Source organism: Trichosurus vulpecula, chromosome 2 (assembly GCF_011100635.1).
Source record: "Trichosurus vulpecula isolate mTriVul1 chromosome 2, mTriVul1.pri, whole genome shotgun sequence".
Classification (NCBI taxonomy): domain Eukaryota; kingdom Metazoa; phylum Chordata; class Mammalia; order Diprotodontia; family Phalangeridae; genus Trichosurus; species Trichosurus vulpecula.
This window is the reverse complement of record NC_050574.1, coordinates 13,750,702-13,773,921: the sequence shown is the minus strand read 5'-3', so window position 1 is coordinate 13,773,921 and position 23,220 is coordinate 13,750,702. Positions and strand designations below refer to the sequence as shown.

At 37.7% G+C, this 23,220-nt stretch overlaps 1 protein-coding gene and 1 long non-coding RNA gene across 3 annotated transcripts in view; both read left to right on the top strand.

The window, feature by feature from the left end:
* Positions 1–4,458, top strand: part of LOC118836914 (sodium-dependent phosphate transport protein 3-like) — a 60,480-nt gene extending 56,022 nt beyond the window's left edge. For both annotated transcript variants that reach the window (XM_036744017.1, XM_036744016.1), the window contains exons 11-12: positions 2,887–2,977; positions 3,867–4,458. In XM_036744017.1, the coding sequence (XP_036599912.1) occupies positions 2,887–2,977; positions 3,867–4,001 (226 nt within the window). In that variant the 3' untranslated portion in view covers positions 4,002–4,458. The remainder of the gene's footprint in view (positions 1–2,886; positions 2,978–3,866) is intronic.
* A 742-nt stretch (positions 4,459–5,200) lies between these two features.
* LOC118836913 lies at positions 5,201–7,138 on the top strand. The gene is made up of 2 exons (XR_005009553.1): positions 5,201–5,236; positions 6,791–7,138. It is a non-coding gene; the product is annotated as an uncharacterized LOC118836913 (long non-coding RNA).
* Positions 7,139–23,220: the final 16,082 nt, after the last annotated feature.

Below are 23,220 nucleotides of genomic sequence, written 5' to 3'. Positions count from 1 at the left end.
TATAAGCTCTTTGAGAGAAGAGACAGTTTTCACTTTTTTCCTTGTATCCCCAGAATCTTTTACAGTATCTTGCCTGTAGCAGGTGTTTAATAAACATTTTTCTAATTGAATTGATCTTGGACTGAAGTTCCAGGGCTACTGCCTACCAGAGCCATAGAGCCCATATGACATTGATCTATAACAATAGGGGACTTCATAGCTTCATTATTTGCTGTGTGACTTTCATGTACTTTACTCAGGATACAGAGCTTGTGTTGTGGACCCAGAAGAAGAGTAGGATTCCCATCTATAATCTCCCAAAGGGTGGGAACCTAATTTGATGCCTTGTTGGTTCAAATGTGCTACTGTATCAGTGTGTTCCCTGGCAGGTTGATATATTCTGAGCCACATAGCATATGACTACTATCTATCCATCCCATGGAGAAGAGGTTAAAACTCATTGTGCTCTTTAGAAGAGTTTGAATTCTATCAGTTATTGCTGACATCAGTTTTTCCAAGCGACCATATTTAAATGATCAGATAAATCTGTGATCTCTTTGAGCCAGTAGTACAGATCAAAACTCAACCATGTCTACCTGTCTTGTGAAACTGCTATCCATATCTACCTAGAGGTTCACTACAGGGGGTCCACCCTACATGCTAGAGCCCATCCTAGCTTTCTCTTGACATTGCCAAAGTACCAATGTAGAACTCAAGTTGTCCACCTCTCATCCTTCAACTTCACCACTTCACCAGATCATCTTCCTGTCCTACCATATATTTCCTTGATGACATCTTTTGTTCTTGTTCTTTAAAGTTCCTCATAGGTTATATGTTGCAGATGGCTCATGCCCACAATATACCTCTCCATTGTCTTCTTCTGATATTCATTTTTAAATCTTTGGAGATTATTGTATTCCATATATTTTTATTGAATAGGAAATTTTGTAGAATGTTGGTATCAAAAAGAAGGGCATTTGTTTCTATGAGAAGCTTAGGGTCATTAAAGGAGCCTTACCACTTCCCCAAAGTAATTCAACCCACTTTCCTGCTCTTGTTAAACTTTTGTTCCAATTTGTTGTCCACTTACCCTGTCTGATCCATGTAAACAAACTATTGAACAATCTCCACAACTTTCCCATCCAATTACATGTTATAATGTCGGCACTAGTTATTCTTCATCCCCTTGATCTTTCCTGTGTGGATGGTTAAGTCAAGCTCTTTGGAGTAATTAGAGATCTCTTTCAAGAAGCTCTGCAATGTTCTAGGATTTAGTGCAACCAGAATAATATTATTCGCAAACAGAAGCTTCTGAAGAATCTCAAAATTCATAGAGAAACTTTCTTTAAATAGGACTTTGCACTGGACCTCCTCCATCACAGTGGTGAACAGCTTCGATTTTATGTCTCTCCAGATGTTTGTTAGGTGGAGATCAGAAGGTCATTGAATAGGGCTATTCATTGTGTTGAAGCTACCCAGTATCACAGTGTGTGTTGATTTAATTTGAAATGTCTTATCATGTTACAAATAGAATTACCCCACCTTTTCATCCTCAGCAATTGATATTGGTGAAGAAACTTCAATACTTCAATTATTAGCATAATGGTCTTTTGGCAGATACTCATCGGTATCATAGTACAAGATTACCAGATATCCCAAGAAACAATTACAATTCTGTTTGCCTTTGGGCATGCAATAGATCTACTTTGCCAGTTCCTTTCTTTTTCTTTCCATGGAGTACCTGTGACTCATCTTTCCATTTAGTTGCAAAGTCCTTTCTTATGATTTCATTTATTTAAAAAATGTGGAGATTGATTCAATTCAGCTGTTTGGGCAATGTATCCATTGTATTCCCCAAGGCTGGTGACTTCTGGGTTTTGTTTTTTCTAGTTTTGGGAGGGGAGTGTTTATGATTTTTAAAGGATATGCTATGTCTATGTATTCTACAACTCTTAACCTCTCTCATTCCTTCTTCCTGGACCATGCTCTCCTATATATTTCTCAACATCCTCATCTGTCCCCACTCTTATATTGAAGCCAACTAGTATCAAAGTGTGTGTTGATTTAATTTGAAGGGCCTAATCTTCATAGAATTTCCCCAACTCTTCATCCGCAGGAACAAGTGTTGATGCATAAGCTGCAATTATTCATATGGCCTTTTGGCAAATACTTACCAGTACTGCAATACAAGATGACCAGATAGCCTATGAAAAAATATTTTTATGCCTGTTCGATCTATAGTAAATGTACTCTATCAATTCCTTTCTTCGCCTCTCCATGGAGTACCCGTGACTCAGACTTATATTTAGCTGCAAAGTTCTTCCTTCTTTGAGTTTCATTTATTAAAAAAAAAAGTCAAGATTTATGAGATTTGGCTCCTCTAACAGTATATCTATTTGTTGTCCATCAGGCAGGCATTTTACATTTGGAGTACTAACAAGTCTATACATGGTCCAAAACCATTGTGATTCTTGTCCTTTTGACCTCTTTCCACCACTCTATTACTGCAAAAGTGAAAGGGCCTACACAGAGCTTAGAGTCATTTTTTTCTTCATTTAGTGGGTGGGGATAGCCAAAAATCACACCACCAAGCAGCCAGGTACTGGCAAAGAGTTTCCCCATGCTTAGGGAAGCTGGTCTTGCTTTTAATCTGTTGCCATGGTTGTACTCAAAGTCTTGCCAACATGGTAGAACCTTACAAAGCTTATCCTTTGCTGGCATAGCCTTGAAGAACCCATAATCACCTCCATACTACAATGAGGCATCAGAGTAGGATTTTGTAAAGGCCAAATGCCCATGTTCTATAAAAATACACGGGGTATGTGTTGCTGTTTAAATAACAGGGTGATTGCTTATGTCAGGCTACGTGAAAAATCAATTTAACCTGGGAAATTTTTCTTTCCTCAGGTATACTAGCTTCCTCATGGCACTTGGAGGAGTTTTCACTATGATACCAGGAATCCTTTCACCCACTGTTACTGGATACCTTATAAATCAGGTAAAATATTATCACTTTTTTTTTAAAGGATTTAAACTCTGCCTTGACCAAACATTTTGTAGAGAGAAACACAACATGAGAACACAAAATAAACTCCCAACAGTCTTTGAAATTGAATTCCACTGGTGAAGTGAGACCTACTTGATTAAGAAAATGGTTCAGAAAGTGTTGAGTCAATAAAGGGAAGGAAATAAAAATTTATATAGCACCTGCTAAGTGCCAGGCACTATGCTACATGCTTCTTTTTAAACAAATATTTAATATACTTTTCACAATACTCTGAGACAGGTATTGTTTTCTTCATTTTATAGTTAAGGAAACTGAGGCAAATAGAACTCCAATGACTTGCCCATGGTCACGGAGCTAATATATGTTCCAGACTAGATTTGAATGCATTCATCCTTGATTTCAGGCCTAGATCAGCACAGTTAGTGATTTCTTTGGTAGATCTAAACTGTGATTAATTCTGCTCTAACATAGCCTTCACAGGGATCATTTTGCTATTTTTTTACATCTACCTAAGAATGGATTTAATGATCTAAAAGGCAGTTAGAATACTAGAGAGTTTTTAAAAAGCAAACATACCAGAACTTATTTTTTAAAAACTTTCATTTATACTGCTGTCTACATTTCCTAAGAGCTAATATATAAACACCTAAATAAAACAGAACAAGCCATAATTCTATTGAAAATATCTTTTGCCCCATACATGTTTTGAAGTTTGTTTTTTGATACTAATCTTTCACTTTCACCATGATGCAAAATGAAAATCCCGTAGTAAATCCTATCTATCATAGGACTCTTCTACATTTTAACTGAAGGGAGAATTTGGGGACTTAGAAGAGTGGAAAGTTTTAGAATGATGCTAGTGTAAGTTTTATACCCACAGGACTCTGTATCTGGCTGGAAGAATGTGTTTTTGCTATCAGCTGCAATTAATCTGGCAGGAATGATCATCTATGTAATCTTTGGCCGTGCAGACATCCAGGACTGGGCTAAGGAGAAAAGACTCACCCGCTTCTGAATGTTCATGAATAATGAGATGAAGTCAAAACTTATCTAGAAGTTCCTAGAAGATTTTCACTTACTGTCATTTTATTTTTTCAGTCTCTCAAACTGCTGGATTCTGAATTGCTTTTAATTCTATTCCCAGTTGTTATTTTGAGATACAAACTGTGTAAGCTAAACATACTTTCTAAAGAGTTTATATTCAGCCTGATTTGCTAAGGTGGGTTACATATACAGCCTATTCAGATGTCCCAAGTGTTTAACCGAACTTTTAGGTATCCATTCCATAAGATAGAATTCTGCAAATGCCTTAGGAGAATTCATTGATCCAGGAAGGACATGATCTTATAGCACCTGATAGAAGAATTGCTGTTTCCTAAAAGCATTGGATTTGCTTTATGACATATTTCATCTTTGTCCCTGTGATGTAGTTCTCTATACCTAGATTACTAAAATTACTCATTGGGGCCTTAGTAACTTTTGCATTTGTGTCTTTTATCACAGGCTCAATTTCTGCTTGACCAGGTTGATTGCAATTAATCTTGTTTTATAGAGGAAATCTGTAAATGTATTTTTACCCTTTTTTAAAATTTAGAACACTAACCACATACCTAGGGGTAGTAAGGAAATGGACACCTCTGGAATGGCTCAATCAGAAATGAGTCATGCCAGGTCTTCAGCATCATACATAGTAAATAGTAACCAGGGGATACAGAGTGAAGATTTGGAGTCCAAAGCTTGGACTTAAACTCATAGAATATGAAAAGTCAAAAGGGATCTATGAGATCATATAATCCAGTCCACTCATCTCGCTGATGAGGAAACTGAGAAAAAAAGATGAAGCAATTTCACCTTCCGAGAGCCTATTGGCAAGGGAAGTAGGGAAGATGACTGGATATCAATGTCAAGTTGAAATGAGGTGGGTAAATTTCACTGGTTAATTGAATGAATGAATGAAAGAATGAGCATTTATTAACCATTTCCTATGTACCAGGTAAGGCAAGTGGGTGGTACAGAGAACAGAGTGCCAGGCCTGGATTCAGGAAGACTTATCTTCCTGAGTTCAAATCTGGACTCAGACACTTTTAATCTATGTGACCCTGGGCAAGTCACTCAACCCTGTTTGCCTTAGTTTTCTCATCTGTAAAATGAGCTGAAGAAGAAAATGGAAAACCACTCAAGTATCTCCAAGAAAACTCCAAATGAAGAGTCAGACACAACTGAAGCAACAGAATAACAACAATGTACCAGGTACTGTGCTACATTCTGAGGATACAAATACAAACACGAAGGGTGTCCTTGTCATGTGAAAGACAATACATCTAGGGGAACAATAGCCAGGGAGGGATGTTTTGGTAGTGTTCATTTGGTTATTATTTTCAAAGCCAATGTTAAGAAGCAAGAGGGGATGACATGAAGGCAGAAAATGGTGTGCACTGAAGATGTCTGAGGATAGACTGAAGTAGAGAGAGACTTGAGGCAAGGAGGCAAGGTTATAAAGGAGAATACAACATTCCTTGGGAAGAAGTATTTTAAGGAAGGAACAAAAGGTACAACAGAAGGTAGAAGGAAATTGTAACCTATAACTATTAGCAAAGTAATAATGTGATGTGGAAAAGCAATGAAAGCCCCTGAGTCTAGGGAACTAAATAAGTCCTATTATTTAATTTATTCTTGCAAGGGGTGGGGTGTGGGATGGTCCTAGATCATCTCTAGAAGAAGCGGCTTTTGTTCCAAAGCATGATGATTCAGAACCAAAAAGTCCATCAGGTAAGGGGTTGTCTCGCCACGGGCAGACAAAGACAAAATAAATAGTGGTTGCTAATGAGTCTCTGTCAAACGTTAATAAGACAGCTATTTGCTGGCCCAGCATAAAAAAGAGTCTTCCTGGACTTTGTATCTGGGACTAATAGAGAATCTCACAAGGCTTGGTTATTTGATGATAACTAACCATTTCTGCTGACTTGTGTAGAAACAAACATACCAACTAAAAGAACCTGAAAAGTCTTGTTAAGGATTATGATTCTCTGAACAACAACAAATGAAGGCTTTTTAGGACATGGATTGTAGCTTCATTACTAATACCAATTGAAGGTAAGGGGTTCAGAAGAGAAAGACATTTTGGGGAGATGATTGTCTGGCTAATAAGATGGTATCTGAACCTGGTAATTTCATTTCTGGACAAAGGTTAAAAATATAGGAACAATGATGGGATTGGATATACTTCACCAAGGTCAATAAAAATAAACTTATCTGGAGCCTAGCAAGTTTTATTCAATTAATCAATCAAACAGCATTTATTAAGCATTCATTATGAGCCAGGTACAGTGCTGAGTACTCAGCATACAAAAAAAATGGCTAAAACTAGTGCCCATCCTCAAGGAGCTTATATTCTATAATTAAGAACCATTAAAAGAAAGGGTGAGGAGAGAGAGAAAACTGACCCCAAAGATATGCCAAGCCTCATAAACCAAAAATACTGGGCAGATACAAAGAAATGGAATGACAAAAGAGAGGTCTAATAATTTATGAGAAGTAATACTTTAAAAGAGGTCCAGTAATAAAACCCATGACCTCAGATACCTATAAGTGGTCTATTTAGGATTTACACAATGGAAAATCACCTATGATGTGTGGTTCAAAAGTAGAATAAGCTACTTTAAGAAACAGTAAGCTTCTCATTACTCATTGACTTCAAAAAGAAGTCTTAATTTCCACTTGCCAGGGCTACCGTCTAAAAATTCTTGTTCAGGTTTCAGGTGGATTTCATGACCTATGACCTCTGGCTTCATTGTTTCCCTCCAGCTGCCAAGATTGTTTAATATCTCCTCACATCTGAAGACCTGTGTCTGGCTCGGGACATTGATTTTCAAAGGACATAGATGAGCTGGCATATGAGCTGGATGGTGTGAGGATTGGGAACTATTCCCTGGAAGAATGAATTGAAATATCCCTGGATATTAAGTCTGGAAAAAAGGAAGATTTGGGAGGAAAAACAACATTTCTCACATTTGAAGGACTGTCATATGGAAATGAGATTGGATTTATTCTGTTTGCCCCATGAGGACAAAGGGAGTTATAACTCAGAATTTGCAAGCCAAACCCAAGTCTGGTCCAAAGAAAATCTTCCAAAGAATAAGCTGTCCAAAAGTAGCCGCGTTTCCTTAGTTCTCCCTTGCCTGAGATCTTCAATCAGATACTGTTTGGTTAATTTGTGGGTTGTCTAAAAAAAGGGCTTCTTGGGCAGGTTGATGTTGTATTCGATGGCCTCTATAGTCTCTTCAAACTCTTAGGTTCTGTGACCCTGTTATTTGCCCAAGATCACAAAGTCAGTAAGAGGTAGAGCCTTCAGGCCTTGTAACTTTTAGTCCTTGGGTCTTTCCTCTATTCTTACTGAATTGCAGCACCTTCTCTGGGAAGAGTTCAGTTCTCAGAATCCTTCAAGAAAACATTTCCTCAAAAAAATGATGCATAGAAGAAATACCCCCCTTCCTTACCAAGCCACTAACTCTCCATTTTCCATCTACAGCTCAATTTGCTTTCAACCCCATAGAACAAGATACCCCTTCCAAAATAATCTGATTATTTCAGATTTTTTACCATGCTACTGACTCAACCTTGGATATTCAACACCTTGGATATTTTTGCCTCCCTCAGCCTCTTCTCCCCACTGATTGGAAGACTCGAAGGTGGGGTACTAAACTCTACCCAAAGCTTTCCTTTATAGAGGGCAGATCTTGGTTTTTGTAGCTCACTCCACTTTCCATCTGCAGCTCTGCTTGGTTTCAACTCCATGGAACAAGATACCCCCCTCACTGGGTATACCCTGGTGTCTACTCCCTTTCCAGTTTCCTTTTGTGTGTTGTCTTCCTTCCTTAAGGGTATGTACTGTATTTATTTACTTTTATAATTTGTATCCTTAATGCTTATCACAGTACTGGCATGTAACAGGTGCTTAATAAATGTTTATTGAATTGAATTAAAAAGGGAGCAAGAGACAGCTTGGTAAAAGGTAACCCAGTGGCCCAATCTTGCTGAATCTTCTTTTCTACAGGCCAAGTACCCCCCAAGTCCTTGGGGATCCTCATGACATCAACTTGAGAACTTTTACCATCCATGAGTAGTTGAAGTGCCCCATCAATTCTGAGTCCTTCCTCTATTACAGCTTTACCATCTTCCAATTCTTCTGGCAGAGTTGTCTTCCATGACTCTGTATTCCTCCAGTTACTAATAGTATGTAAGCACCTAGTGGGAAGGAGTGGTTTGATTTGTTTTGTTTCAGTGTTCTGTTTTGGTTTAGTTTGGTTTTTTACCCGCAGTACTATGCACAATACCCAGCATACACTTAGGGAGAAATGAATAGAGTGTTGATAAATTGCTTCTCCTTAATCATTCTTTCCTCTCTGGCTCCCAGATTTTGACAATGAAATAATTTTCTTGATATAATATGCTTCTTTTAAACTCAACAAAAGTTTGCTAACCATTATTTTTGTAAAAAAGCATTGGGGACTCAAAGAAAAACCAAAGAAAATGGGCCATACCATGAAGGAGCTAACATTCTACTGATGGAGATGTGTAATTTTTCAGAGATAAAGAAATTACATATATGTGTATACGCACATATGTATGTATGCATGTAAAGAGAGAGTATACATTATAGTACTGAAGCTGGCCTGAAGGAGACAGATATAGATGTATATATCCTTTTAACCCGGAGGGTACAGTTTGGCATTCCTTGGGCTGAGAGAGATAGATAGATAGATAGATAGTTCAGATCCAGAACAGATACATTGTCCTCCTAGGGTTTCAAGGACACCATTGAGGGGTGGAGTGCCCTTCTCTAATGTCATTGATTCAAGCTCCCATTCTGGTATGCTTCTACCCACAATTAATCACCAGCGATGAACACTCCAGTCTATTTAACCAATTAACATCAATGGGAGATAGCTTTTACAAGTGGTATTTACTTCAAAGCAATGGCAAGAACAGGAGTATAAACATTATCTGCCCACCCACCACTTCAAGAGTACACTTTCTCTAACCCTAAATGTGCTCTGAGAGGAATGTACTCAGATTTAATAGTGTCTACATGGTATCGGTACTCACTAAATTCATATCCAAATGAGACACTGCTAATTGATGAGCCCTTGTCTCAGCTACTGGTGGGCTGGATCCTGAAGGTCATCCTCTTCTGGCCATGTAGCTCTCCTGTCAATCAATCAAAAATCATTTATTATTTACTACTACTACTACTACTACTAATACCTGCCATTTATATAATGCTTTAAGGTTTGCAAAGCATTTCACATGTTATTTTATTTGATCCTCATAACAATACTATGAGGTGGATGCTGTTATTATCATCATTTTATAGAAGTATAAACTGAGGCTGAGAGCAGTTAAATAACGTGGCCAGAATCACATAGCTTTTAAGTATCTAAGGCAAGATTCAAACTGAAGTCTTCCTGTCTCTAGGTCCAGTGTTCCATCCCTGAAATTACAGCATTCATTCAGTCAGACCGTCAGTCAATCATTTAACAAGCATTTGTTGAGTGCTTACAGTGTGCCAAAAATTGCACTGAGCTCTAGAGATGGGGGGGAAAAGTGAGAAAAAAGTGATCCCTGCCCTGAAGGAGCATACAATCTAATAGGGGGATAACATGTAAACAACTAGCTACCTACAAGATATATACAGAGTAGATGGAAGGTAGTCTGAGAGGAGAGCCTCTTTGATTGAGCCCGGAAGGTAAAATCAAGATCGAGTAACCAAATAAGCTAACCATATCTCCGGCATTTTCAAGTAGATGGAAAAAGTTCAGCAGTAAGTCCATCAGTTGGTGAACTGCCTAGTCATTCAGCAGGTCCATTTCAGAGGACTGGCTCTATTTGAAGCTGAACACCTGAGAAGAAATGGTTCTTGAGGGGAGGGGAAAAGAAACCATTTCTCCATTTTTCCACTTCTCCCCTCTCATTGACCACGTCATCGGAGATATTAGACTAGGGAAATAACACATTCAACCAGAAGCAAAGACACATCAAAGGCAAACACAGGTGTTGCACAATGCAGAAAGATAACTACCCAGGGAAAGAAGCAATTTTAAGGACTATGACCCTTTGCATCATAGATTACTAGCAATGGATTCAATAAAGGACATCCAGGAAATTTTATAGTTTTAAATTCATATAGAAAGTATCTCATGTGGGCTTATAACCTAAGGAAGGTATTGATAAGAAAAAAGTCCCCATGTATTTGAAAATATTTAGAGCAACACTTTTTGTGATAGCAAAGAATTGGAAACAAAGTAGATGCCCATCAACTGGAGTATGACTAAACAAATTGTGGTACATGAATGTAATGGAAGATTACTGAGCTGTGAGAAATGATGTATGTGATGAATATGGAGAAGTATGGAAAAGTCTATATGAATTGATGCTGAGGGAAGTAAGCAATATACATATAATATACATAGTAATGAAAACAGTGTAAGTGGAGAGAATGGTGACAGCAAACAGTGACACCAAAAAATTAAAAGCAAATGTGTTAAGATTACAAAGATCGAGTGAGACCTGAATGAAGAGATAGAAGACACTTCCAACATCCTCCTTCATGGAGGTGAAAGGCCCCAGGTGTTACAGATTACACATGTTTTCACACTTTTTCGATGTATCAGTTTCCTGACTTTTTTCCATCTCCAAAAAATATTGTGTGTCATATGGGATGACTCTCTAGAAGGGAGAGGGGAGAGGGATACATGAGATACTGTGGCATTGTAAGAAAAAGAAAATATCAATAAAAACTTATTTTAAAAAGAACGTATCTCATGATCTTGAATAAATATTTCCAAATTGATTTTGTAAGGAAATTGGCCTCTCATTCTCTCTGGTGACCTTTATTTTTAACTAGTGTGGTAAAATATTAGCAGATGAGTAAACATATGTATTCTTTCCAAGAGTCTTATCTAGAAATTTTTAAAACAGTACTAATGTAATTTTCACTTCAGTTACAATAGAACAATTAGATTATTCTTTGTGTGACTATTAGTTTTTTACCCAGATGTGAGGAAATAAAGCTTGCTACCTTTTGAGAATTGTGGATCCCAATAAGGATGCTTTGATTGGGCTACTGTCAATCGGTTTTGTCTTTAGTACAGTTCTACTTGGAAGTGTCACAGTACAGCATCAAATACACTAATCTGCAATGAAAAAATTATAACCAAGTGAAGGAATGTCATTCAGTGTGTTTGCTCAGTCATTTCTGCAAGAGGTGATAGCATCTTTTTAAACATAATAATAGCTGAGATTTATATAGTGCAGGGGTGGAGAATGTGTGGCCTTGAGGCCATATGTGGCCTTCTAGGTCTTTGGGTGCAGTTTTTTGACTGAGTCCAAGTTTTACAGAACAAATCCTTTTATTAAGGAGATTCATTCTGTGAAGATTGGATTGAGTCAAAGGGCCACACTTGAGGACCTAGAGGGCCACATGTGGCCTTGAGGCCCCAGGTTACCCACCCTTGAATAGTACTTTAATACTTACAAGGTGCTTTACATGTTTTCTCCTTAGATCCTCACAGCAATCCTGAGAGTATGGTGCAATTATTATCTCCAATTTACAGATAAGGAAACTGAGGCTGAAAGGCTAAGTGACTTATCTAGGGTCACACAGCTGGTCAGAGGCAGGATTTGAAATCAGGGCATCCTGATTCGAGGTCCAGTATGCTATCCACTGTACCACTTCATTGCCTAACACGGATCAGGGAGGACAGTGATTGCATCTCCTAGAATACTGGGTAAGTTCACTTGTCTTTGGATCCACTGTCTCCTACTTAGTCATGTTCAATTTGGAGTTTGGTAGCTTTATTATGCACTCAGGTGCTCATCTAAAAACAATATTCACCAGAATCAGAGGCCTGGATGACATGATTAAATAGTTGCCCCATACCAGCACCTCCCAAATAAAAGAGGGGATTCATATTCCCTTTCTCAAAACAATATGAAAGTGAAACCTGATTACAGACCACCAATAGCCATAGTGGCTCCAAAAACAAAAGATTAGCCAACACCCTAATGAGCAAATGTAGTTGGCAATACACATTGTCATTGAAGTCTATCTTCACAATAAGACCCTCTCTGAAGAAAAGAGATAAAAGCCCTATCCCAATCTAGTAAATAAAGTCCTTAACCTTGAACAAGACTATTAAACATAAGAGGAGGAGAAGTGGGTTATCCACAGCTACAAAAAGGTGGTTTCCTTTGTATTTTCTGGTTCTGCCAGACAATTACAATAAAATCAAATTCTTTTTTCTTGATTTAAAATGTATTTTATTTTTAATTTGTGGAATAAAACAAGCATTTTCATAACGTGGTATAGGGTTAGCTAGGTGCCATAGTGAGAAGAGCACTGACCCTGGAGTCAGGAGGACCTGAATTCAAATCCGGCCTCAGGCACTTGACACCCTTACTAGCTGTATGACCTTGGGCAAGTCACTCAACCCCAATTGCCCTGCCTTCTCCCTTCAAAAAAAAAAAGATGCTCCTAAACATAGTATAATAAAAAGATGATTGTACATGAAACTGCAAATTTACTATGCACAATTTGCTATTCCTTTCAATATAGAGCAAAACTATCATGTAAATTTAATTTTTTTCCTCTTTTTCTTCCCTCCCTGCTCCCACCCTAGAGTTGGCTACCATTAGACACAAATTATAGATAGATAGATATAGACATAGTGTGTACGTGTATATTTATGTACGTATGTACATATACACATATTATATATGTAAAATTATTCTGTACACACTTCTATTTATCAGTTCTTTCTCTGGATGCAGATAGCATCTTTCTTCATATGTCCTACTTAGTTAACTTGGATATTTGTAATAGTCAAAATAACTTATTCACTCAAAGACATTCTCAAAATAATATTGCTGTTACTGTATACAATGTTCTCTTGGTTCTGCTCATTTCACTCTTCATTATTTCATGCAAATCTTTCCGTGTTTTCTAAAATAATTGAGCTTATGATTTCTTATAGCACAGAAGTATTCCATCAGAATAATATACCACAACTTGTTTAGCCATTTCTCTATTGATGGGCATTCCTGTAATTTCCAGTTCTTTGTCACAACAAAAAGAGCTGCTATAAACATTCCAGAACATAAAAGTTCCTTTCCTTTCTCCCTAATCTTCTTTGGAAATAGACCAAGTAGTGGCATTGCTGAATCAAAGGGTATAGGTAGTTTAATAACTCTTTGGGCATAATTCCAGATTGCTCTCTAAAATTGTTGAATCGGTACACAATTCCACCAATAATTAATTATTTTCCTTCATCCTCTCCATCATTAGTCACTTTCCCCTTTAATCATTTTGGCCAGTCTGGTAGGTGTAAAATGATATCTCAAGGTTGATTAAATTTGCATTTCTGATCAATAATGATTTAGAGAATTTTTTCATATGACTATAAATCAGTTTGATTTCTTCATTGGAAAACTTCCTGTTCATAAGCTTTGGCCATTTATCAGTTTGAGAATGACTCCTACTCCTATAGATTTGTCAATGTTCTCTATATAGTTGAGATGAGACCTTTATATGAGAAAATGTCTATAAAAATTTCCCCTAATTTTCTAGTTTCCTTCTAAACGTGCCCATATTTGTTTTATTTGTATGAAATCTTTTTAACTTAATGTCATAGAAATTATCCATTTTCTACTGAATTTTGCTCTATATTTCTTGTTTATTCATAAATTGTTCACCTATCCATAAGTCTGATAAGTAATATGCCCCCATGTTCCTCTAATTTTCTTCTAAAAATCTCTTTATGTCTAGGTCATGTATCCATTTTGACTTTATCTTGGTAAATGGTAAGATATTGGTCTATGCCCAGTTTCTGCCATGCTGCTTTTCAGTTTTCCCAACAATTTTTACCAAATGGTGAATTCTTATACCAAAATCTTAAGTCTTTACACTTGTCAAATAAAAAGGTATTATGTTTATTTGCTACTAAAACTGGTATGTCTACTCAATTCCATTGATGTAACTTTTTATTTCTTAGCCAGTACCAGATGAATTTGATAATTACTGACTTATAGATTAAGATCTGGTACTGCTAAACCTCCTTCCTTTACATTTTTCATTATTTCCTTTGATATTTTTGACTTTTTCTTCTTCCAAATGAATTTGTTATTATTTTTTCTAATCCAGTAAAATTATTTCCTGGTAATTTAATTGGAATGGTGTTGAATATATCAATTAGGTAAAATTGTCATCTGCCTGCCCATGAACAATTAAAACTTCTCCAACTATTTAAATCTGATTTTATTTGTATAAAAGCTTTTTTAATAATTTTATTGATACAGTTGCTGTGTTTGTCTTGGCAAGTGTACCCCCATGTATTTTATAATCTCTAGAGTTATTTTTAATGGGGTATTTTTTACTATCTCTTCTTGCAGAGATTTGTTTGTCATATATAGGAATGCTGATTATTTATGTGGATTTACTTTATATCCTGCTGCTTTGCTAAAATTATTAATTGTTTCAAATAACTTTTAAGTTAAGTTTTTGGGATTTTCTAAGCGTGTTATCACACCATCTGCAAAAAGAGATAGTTTTGCTTCCAGAAGCCAAGATGGAAAAGTAAACAGTGGGTTGCTCTCACCCTCCCTTATTGACCTTCAAAAACCCAGAAAATACCTCCCCAGGAAAAATCCTGGAGCAGCACAGCCAGCATAGAGCAGCAGTCTTTTAGCCTGGAAGGCTTTGGGGATTAACAGGAAAGGTCCTTCTTGCTGTAGTGGAAAGGGAGCAGTAGAGGATGGGACATGATCTGGCAAGCAGCAGCAAGTCCCACCTCAGCAAACCGGCAGGAGATCCTGAGCCCCAGAGTAGTGGAGCAGGCAAGCACCAGCACCAGGACTCTTCTCCTCCACTCCCCCACCCTGAGTGCCTTAGCACAGCCTGGGGAACTAGCAGACTTTGGCTTGGATAATCACCACATGTGCTGGTAGACAGGTGTCCACCAGGAACTGCACCTACCAGCCCCAATAAGGAGGCATCCTGCAGCAGCCAGACTCCACCTCCCCACCCCCACCCCATGAGTTTCAGTGTAGCCCCAGGGCAATGCACAGAAACCCCCACCTGGCCTTGGCACATACCAGCCACCCCTACCAGCTCAAGCTCAGCACCAGCTAAGCTACCAGACCCCTACAGCCTCCAGCTGCCAACACCTGAGGCCCCAGAATACAAAGCCAGGGACTAGGTCCCTGGCCTCCAGCACAAGAAGCTTGGGACAGTGCCCCCTGTGCCTCAGAAGCAGATATCAACTTTAAAAGCCAGGGAAAAAGGCAAATACCATGAGCAAAAAGCAACAAAGAAAAATATTGACCATAGAGAATTATTATGGTGACAAGGAAGACAAAAACAAAAATTCAGAAGAAGACAACATCTGAAACATACCCACATTTGAAACTTCAAAGGGAAATATGAACTAGTCTCAAGCCCAAAAAGCCTTCTTGGAAGAGCTCAAGAAAGATTTTAAAAGGCAAATAAGAGAGGTAGAAGAAAAATTGGGAAAAGAAACGAGAGTTTTGCAAGAGTCAATAGCTTGGAAAAGAAAGGACAAAAATTGACTGTAAAAAAAATTCTTTTAAAAATACAGTAGGCAAAATGGAGGGGGGATAAAGTACACTGAAGAAAACAACTCCTTAAAAAGTAGGAATTGGCCAAATGGAAAAGGAGGTACAAAAGCTAACTGAAGAAAACAATTCATTAAAAATTAAAATTGGGCAAGTAGAAGGTAACAACTCTATGAGACACCAGGAGTCAGTCAAACAAAATCAAGAGAATTAAAAATGTAGAAGAAAATGTAAAATGCTTCACTGGAAAAACAACTGACCCGGAAGAGATAATTTAAGAATTATTGGTCTACCTGAAAGCCATGGTCAAGAAAAGAACCTAGACAGCATCTTTCAGGAAATCATCAAGTAAAACTGCCCTGAGGTCCTAGAACCAGAGGGTAAATTAGTCATCCAAAGAATTTTCCAATCACCTCCTGAAAGAAATCCCAAATTGAAAATGCCAAGGAATATTGTAGCCAAATTCCAGAATCATCAGGTCAAGAAGAAAATACTGCAAGCAGCCAGAAAGAAACAATTTAAATATCATAGAACCACCGTCAGGATTATACAGGACCTTGCAACTTCTACATTCAAAGATCAGAGGGCTTGGAATATGATATTCAGAAAGACAAAAGAGCTTGGATTGCAACCAAGGATCAACTACCCAGCAAAACTGAGTATAATCTTTCAGGGAAGGAGATAGACATTAAATGAAATAGGGGACTTCCCAATCTTCCTGATAAAAAGACCAGAGCTCAGCAGAAAATTTGATCTTTAAATATAAGATTCAAAAGAGGCAAAAAAGGCAAACAGGAAAGAAAGAAAAAAGCATGTTATTCAATAAGGGCTAACTGTTTACATCCCTACATGGGAAGATGATACTTGTAACTCCTGAGAACTGTATCTTTATTATAACATTTAGAAGGGATATACATAGACAGAGGGCATGGTTATAAGTTCACTTTGATGTGATGATAAAAAATCTAATTAAGTGGCAAAAAAAGGATTGTAATGGGAGAAGAGGAAAGGAGGAGGCAGAAAGGGGTAAATTACATCACATGAAGAGGCAAAAGACCTATTACAGTAGAGGGAAAGAAGGGAGGGAAATGAGCATTGTTAGAATTTTACTCTCATTGGATTTGCCTCAAAGAGGGAACAACATAGGTATAAAAATTTAACTTACCCTATAAGAAGTAGGAGGATAAAGGGGAGGAAGAATGTAGGGGTGGATATAAGGGAGGGAAGAAGAAGTAGTGGAAAAAGGAAAAAAAAGCAAGGGAGCTGATAGAAGAGAAGGGAGACTGAGAGGGGGGGTGGTTAAAAAAAAGATAGTTTTATTAGCTCATATCCTATTCTGTTTTTTTTTTCTATTTCTTTTTCTTCTCTTACTGCTAGTGCTAGGTTTTCCAATACTATATTGAATAATACTGGTGAAAGTGGGTACCCTTACTTCATACTTGATCTTACTGGGAAGGCTTCTAGTTTATTCTCATTACAAACAATGCTTGCTGATGGTTTTAGATAAATAATTTTTTTTATCAATTTAAGGAAAAATCCAGTTATACCAATACTTTTGAGTGTTTTTTTTAATAAAAACGAGTGTTAAGCTTTATCAAAAGCTTTTTCTGCACTTATGTATAATCTTGATCATAACAATCATATAATTGATTAGTATTGACAATTATATATTTTTAAACTTTTATTATTGATATAATCAATTATGCTAATAGTTCTCCTTATGATACACCATCCCTGCATTCCTGGTATAAATCCCACTTGATCATAATGTATAATCTTTGTAATATATTGTTATAATCTTGTGGCTAGTATTTTGTTTAGTATTTTCGCATCCATATTCATTAATGAAACTGATCAATAATTTTCCTTTTCTGTTTTCATTCTTCCTGGTTTGGATATCAGTATCACATTTATTTCATAAGATCAGTTTGGTAGGATATCTTCTTTACCTATTATACCAATTAATTTATATTTAAATGTTTGCTAGAATTCACTCATAAATCCATCTGTTCCTGGTGCTTTTCTCTTAGGAAGTTCATTTATGGCCCATTCAATTTCTTTTTTCTAAAATAGGTCTACTTGGATATTCTATTTCCTCATCAGCTAATCTAGGAAATTTATATTTTTCTCAATATTCTTCCATTTCACTTAAACTGTTAAATTTATTAACAAAATAACTTCTTGTAATTGCTTTAATTTCATCTTCATTAGCGGTATGTGTTTAAGGTCTTGACAGTGAGCACAAATATCATAAGAAAGTTTATTCCCTTCAGCATTCCTCTTACTTGAAATTTTTCCTAAGAGGCAAGTTTCTTTCTATTTGTCCCTTAGCCAAGAAATATATTTTTGTGTGCATCTGTAGATTCTTTATCCTCAGAAATTCCAAAACTCGAGTAAGTAAGTAGATATGGCTTATACCCTAACATCAGTAGATAAGCTATAAAGCTGGTAGTATCATTCCTGGTGGAATTACCCACATGTACAAGGAAAAATCATACGGTGGATCAGCTGAGATTTTGTTTGAAACTCAGTGTCCCTAATATGCTTCTCAAAGTGTGTTTTTAACATTGACATTGCAGGTTCCCTTGAAGATGGTAAGGTGTAATCCTAGGTTTCTTGAAATTGGCTAAAGAGGAAGGAAGCAAAGGAGGTGACAAACATTTATACTGTACATCCTACATGCCAGGCACTGTGCTAAATGTTTTACAAGCATCTCAATTGGTCCTTACAACCACCCTGTGAAGTAGGTGCTCTTATCCCCAATTTATAGTTGAAGAAACTGGGGTAGGTAGTGGTTAAGTGACTTGCTCACTCAGTGTCACACATCTTTTAAGTTCTGAGGTCATATTTGAACTCAGGTTTTCCTGACTCTGGGCCTAGTATTCTATCCTGTGTATTATCTCCTCAAAGCTAAAATGTCTTTGACCAGTGTTTTTTCAAAGTGTATACCTTGATCTGAATGGATTCTGGCAAGAAGTCCATACATTGGGAAATACTTTCCCAACCAGCTTTATAGGAACTGTGGAAGCTTTCTGTTTTCTAGGCATACCTAGAGAAATTGTCAGTAAACACCGGTGTATGACTTTTGTTCCTGCTATCTCCTTCCAGATAGGAAATCAATGCAGACACATTTCAAAGTTTTACTAGTATCCATATCTTTCATATATGCAGGACAAGTTGACAGTACTTTACACACATTGGTCAAAAGTGACATGTTTTGGTAAGATGTGTAGCTGGCTTAGACAGGTAAAATATTTTTCTTCCTAGATTTAGGGGCTTTCTTGACCCCTATGTCCAAAGTTGTCATGTAAAGTTTTCTTGGACATAAAGAAATATGTACTGGGTAGTACCCACTGCTTCTTGATCCCAGGTATGAGGTCAGTGATAGTCTGGCCCAGGGTTCTATTGCCTTACTCCAATTTCTGTCATCATTGCAATGTAAAGTTCCTTCAGCTGTCTGACTCTGGAGTCTTTTGCCACCCTTTCCCTGTTCTTTGACTTGTATATCTTCTCTCAATCCTTTGCCATCCATTTCCTCTCTTTGCCAGTCATTTACAAACAAGTGAGGCAATGAAAATTGGTTCCAAAAAACACAGTTCACATATATTCCAGTATGTAATCTGGAGGAAGTCCCAAACCTTTAGCTATGCTTTCATCTACTTTTATGCACTTCCTGGGTTATTACTATCAGTATCACAAGGCATTTGGGACAATGTACATACTTCCATATTAGTCTTCCCTGGTCAGTAGTGAATATAGAATTTACTATAGGGCCCTCCTGCCGGCCATAGCTCAACCCTACCTTTTCTTTCTTTTTTTCTTCTATCTCCCCCCCACCCCACCGTCTCTGTAGAGCTCAGCTCAAGAGATCTCCACTCCTTCTGTGGTGTTGCCATACCCCTGAGTCTCTGGGTGCCAAACTGGTCTACTATTAAATACTAAACTCAGAGGACATGGGTGAGTCTATCCAGCCAATGAAAACACAACTTCCTGTATGGTGTCATTAATCAAGGACTTTTTGCATTTAGTATAAAGCCTGCACTGACTGATTGCACAGATATATCTATACTTGTTCAGACTTACTTCATACCCCTCCATAAGTATTGAAGTAGCGGGACAAGACAGCTCTCATACACTTCTTAATTACCATTCTCAGCTGTTGATGATGAATGGAGTAAGGCACTGCATTGTCAGACTTCTTTAAAATGTTTTCATGCCAGTTTTTTTTTTCCTGAGTAACACAGGATGGTAGCTAGTGGGGATGGGTGCATCAAGTGATGGTTTTTGGAGGATGAAGGAGACACGAGAATGCTTATATGCAATAAGGAAGCAACCAGTAGATAGGGAGAGATTAAATAAAAGTGAAAAAGTGGGGATGATAAAAGTAGTAGTCTGCTGGAGAAGACAGGATGAATAGGATCACTTGTGCATATAGGGGGCTTTGCCTTGGTCAGGAGAAGGGTATGTGAGAAAAGGATGAAGTTGGAGATAGTAGTAGAAGGCTGGGGTACTATAGAACGACTAACACCAGCGTAATTGACAATATCTGGTTAGTCGCTCTTACTGTATCAGGTGACACAGTGGATGGTGTTGAATTGGAGTAAGGAAAACCTGAATTGAAAGCCCAGCTCAGAAATTCACTACACGTATGATCCTGGGCAAGCCATTTAACCTCTCACAGACTCAGTTTCTTCATCTGTACGATGGGGATAATAATAGCACCACCACCACCACCACCACCACCCCAGGATTGTCATGAAGGTAAAACAAGATCACATCTGTAAGGGCTTTTCTAACCTTAAAGTTCCATATAAACGTCAGCTAGTATCACTCCAGGAGATGGAACCAACAACGCACTTTCAATTGTGCAAGGAGAAACTGAGAAGGAAGTAAGGATAAAACCTAAGTCAAAATGCCGAAAGACTAAGGATTCCTGACAAAACCTAGGAATTCCTACAGAAGGAAGTCTCATTATCCACCACATCCAGGACCAAGAAGGACCTGCCCACACCATCCAACAGCAGTGGAGAGAGCAGAGTCTGACCCAAGTACAAAGTCCCAATCCAGAAACTGAGGCTAGAATTATGAGTGAACACACAATGCCGATTACAATGAAGAAATATCACGAACTGAGGGAGACCCAAAAGGTAAATCCAGAAGAAAATTGTAACGTCATCGCATGTCCAGGCAGATCCTTGGAGAAAGGAATGACATGACCCCAAGAATTGTAAGGGTGCCTAGAATAAATGAAGCAAGTACTGCAAAATGCAATGTTTAATAAAGTGAGAATTAAGGAGAAAAGAATGAGAAAGAGAATTAGCAGTTTTGAGTAGAAGTCAATAAACCTAGGAATTGAATTCTATGACAATTAGAATAGGCCAAACAGAAAGCGATGACTCTGTGGGACACCAAGAAATATTAAAGCAAAATAAGAAAGTTGAAAAAGCAGGAGAACATGGAAGGTGGGTTCACAGTGTCGTACTCCCCTAGACAGATATATTCTTCAGGATAATTTTGATCTTTGACCCTTTGTAAGTAAATCAGATCTTAAAGAAAAAAATATACTTAATATTTGACATTAAGGCAATTTGTTTAGAAACTTCAAAAATAAGTTTTGATAAAAGTATAATTTGATCGAAATTATTCTATACTGGCCTTGAATCCAACAAGTACAGAACGCCGAAACTCAAATGAGAGTGATTTTCTTTGTTAGATAATTTGGAGATTTATTCAACTGAATTGATGTCATTTGACTGGCAGTGTTTCACTTCATGTTTTAAATCCATAATGTTGTATATGTTATTATTTTGTTTTAAATTTTCTTATATTGTGAGTTTTGAGAAACTATTGTGTAAGAAATGTTAAGAGAATGATGCAATTAAGTCATTAAAAAGTTTAACTCCTTCCGATATGATTTTGTATGCTATCCTCAAATAACTCCATACTGAAAACATATTTCAATACTTTCAATATCATAAAGAATGACCAAATAAAGTTTCTTATATCCTACTTCTGTGGTAGGTAAAAGATGAAATGACTGAGGACACAAAGGTTCTAGCACCCAAGCATATTAATTTCTTAAGAAATGTATGCCAATTGCCTAACAAATTGGAACCAAGTATCTCAGCTTTGACACTGGCCCCTGGATGAAGGGGAAGACAGATTTTTACTCATTAAAAACAATCAATTAAATAAGACCAGTTAATTAAGAGAAAACAACTAACAGGATACAAAATTGGGTAGTCTGATTTCTAATTGAGGAAAAGATTAGGGACTTCCCAAGTTGAGAAGAGAGCAAATACATGTGTAGCCAGAATGGACTTTGTTTTCTTTGAATGACTCAGCTCGCCTCGTTGAGCTTCCCTGGACGCTGGGGCTTGCTCTTCCGGGGCAGGACCAGAGCTTCCTGTGTGATGAGTCGTGGGGCTGGCTGAGGGGAGGTGTGTTAACGTGGTCTACGCTGGGGGAGGGGCCAAGTCAAGAACCAATCGGCCCTGGTCGTTCAGGCGGCACTTGATGATGTCAAAAACTCTATAAGAGGGGAGAGGACAGCTTGAAGATCCTCCTTTCCTTTTCCGGTTGGAGCCAGAGACGCCTACAGCCGAAGCTGAGCTGCTGGTAGCAGAGCTGACTGGAGGCTAGTGGGTAATCTTCTTACCGTAGAGGGGAAGCATGTATACGATTTTGCCTTATACCATCTCGCTTCTCTGTGGCCTCCTAGTTACCCTTGTGAGGCGGACTTATTGGTCCTGGAAGCTTTTGATGAAAATATCAAAATGGGGACGCTGGTTTGTGGGCTTGTTACTGTGGAGTGTAAATACATGCTTTAGTTCTCCTGCCTTCTGCCTAGAGAATTCCTTATATCCTGCGGTTCCGGACCTTTTAGGCACATATGAGATTCTCTGAAATCATAAATTCTGCCTTCCTAATATAACATGCTATTCACTAGAATCAGAAAAATAGTTGTCCCCCTCCCCAAGTGTCTGTAAACAATCAAAGGAACATGGAAACAATAACTGATTGATCAGTATGGGGCCAGTTTTCAGATAAGACATATAGTTTACTTGAGGTATATAACTGTGAGAAAACTCCTTGCATCAATCTTTGGATCTGATTGGGTTTCTGGTTAGGATAACTTAGGTCATTAGTTAAGGGTATTTAAGCAGCAGGTAAGGGTAGTCCAGCTTCCCAGTCACACAGCGATAAGTTTGAGCAATGCAATAAAGCTTTCTCATAATTCCCGCAATTGAATAAAGTTTTCTCATAAGACAGAAATTGATTGAACTAGACCCATAATTGAATAAAAAATGGAACTAAGTTAGCTCCAGAATTAAATCACAAGATGGAGTCAGCATGATTCACTCAATTGCCACTACCACTTGCTATTCTAATTCCCTCACTTATTTCAATGAGATAAAAACCTCCCTCAAACCTCTCTTTCCAAAACTCCGAACCCTTTATTTCCAACCCTCCATTCACACTATTTCACTGCAAATGGACCATAGCTTTCTATAACTTTCCACCCTTTCTTCTCTCATCTCTGCTTGCTTAAACTTATCTCTTCCTTTCTTTTTATATCTCCCTCAGTAGACTTAGATTAAGTCCTT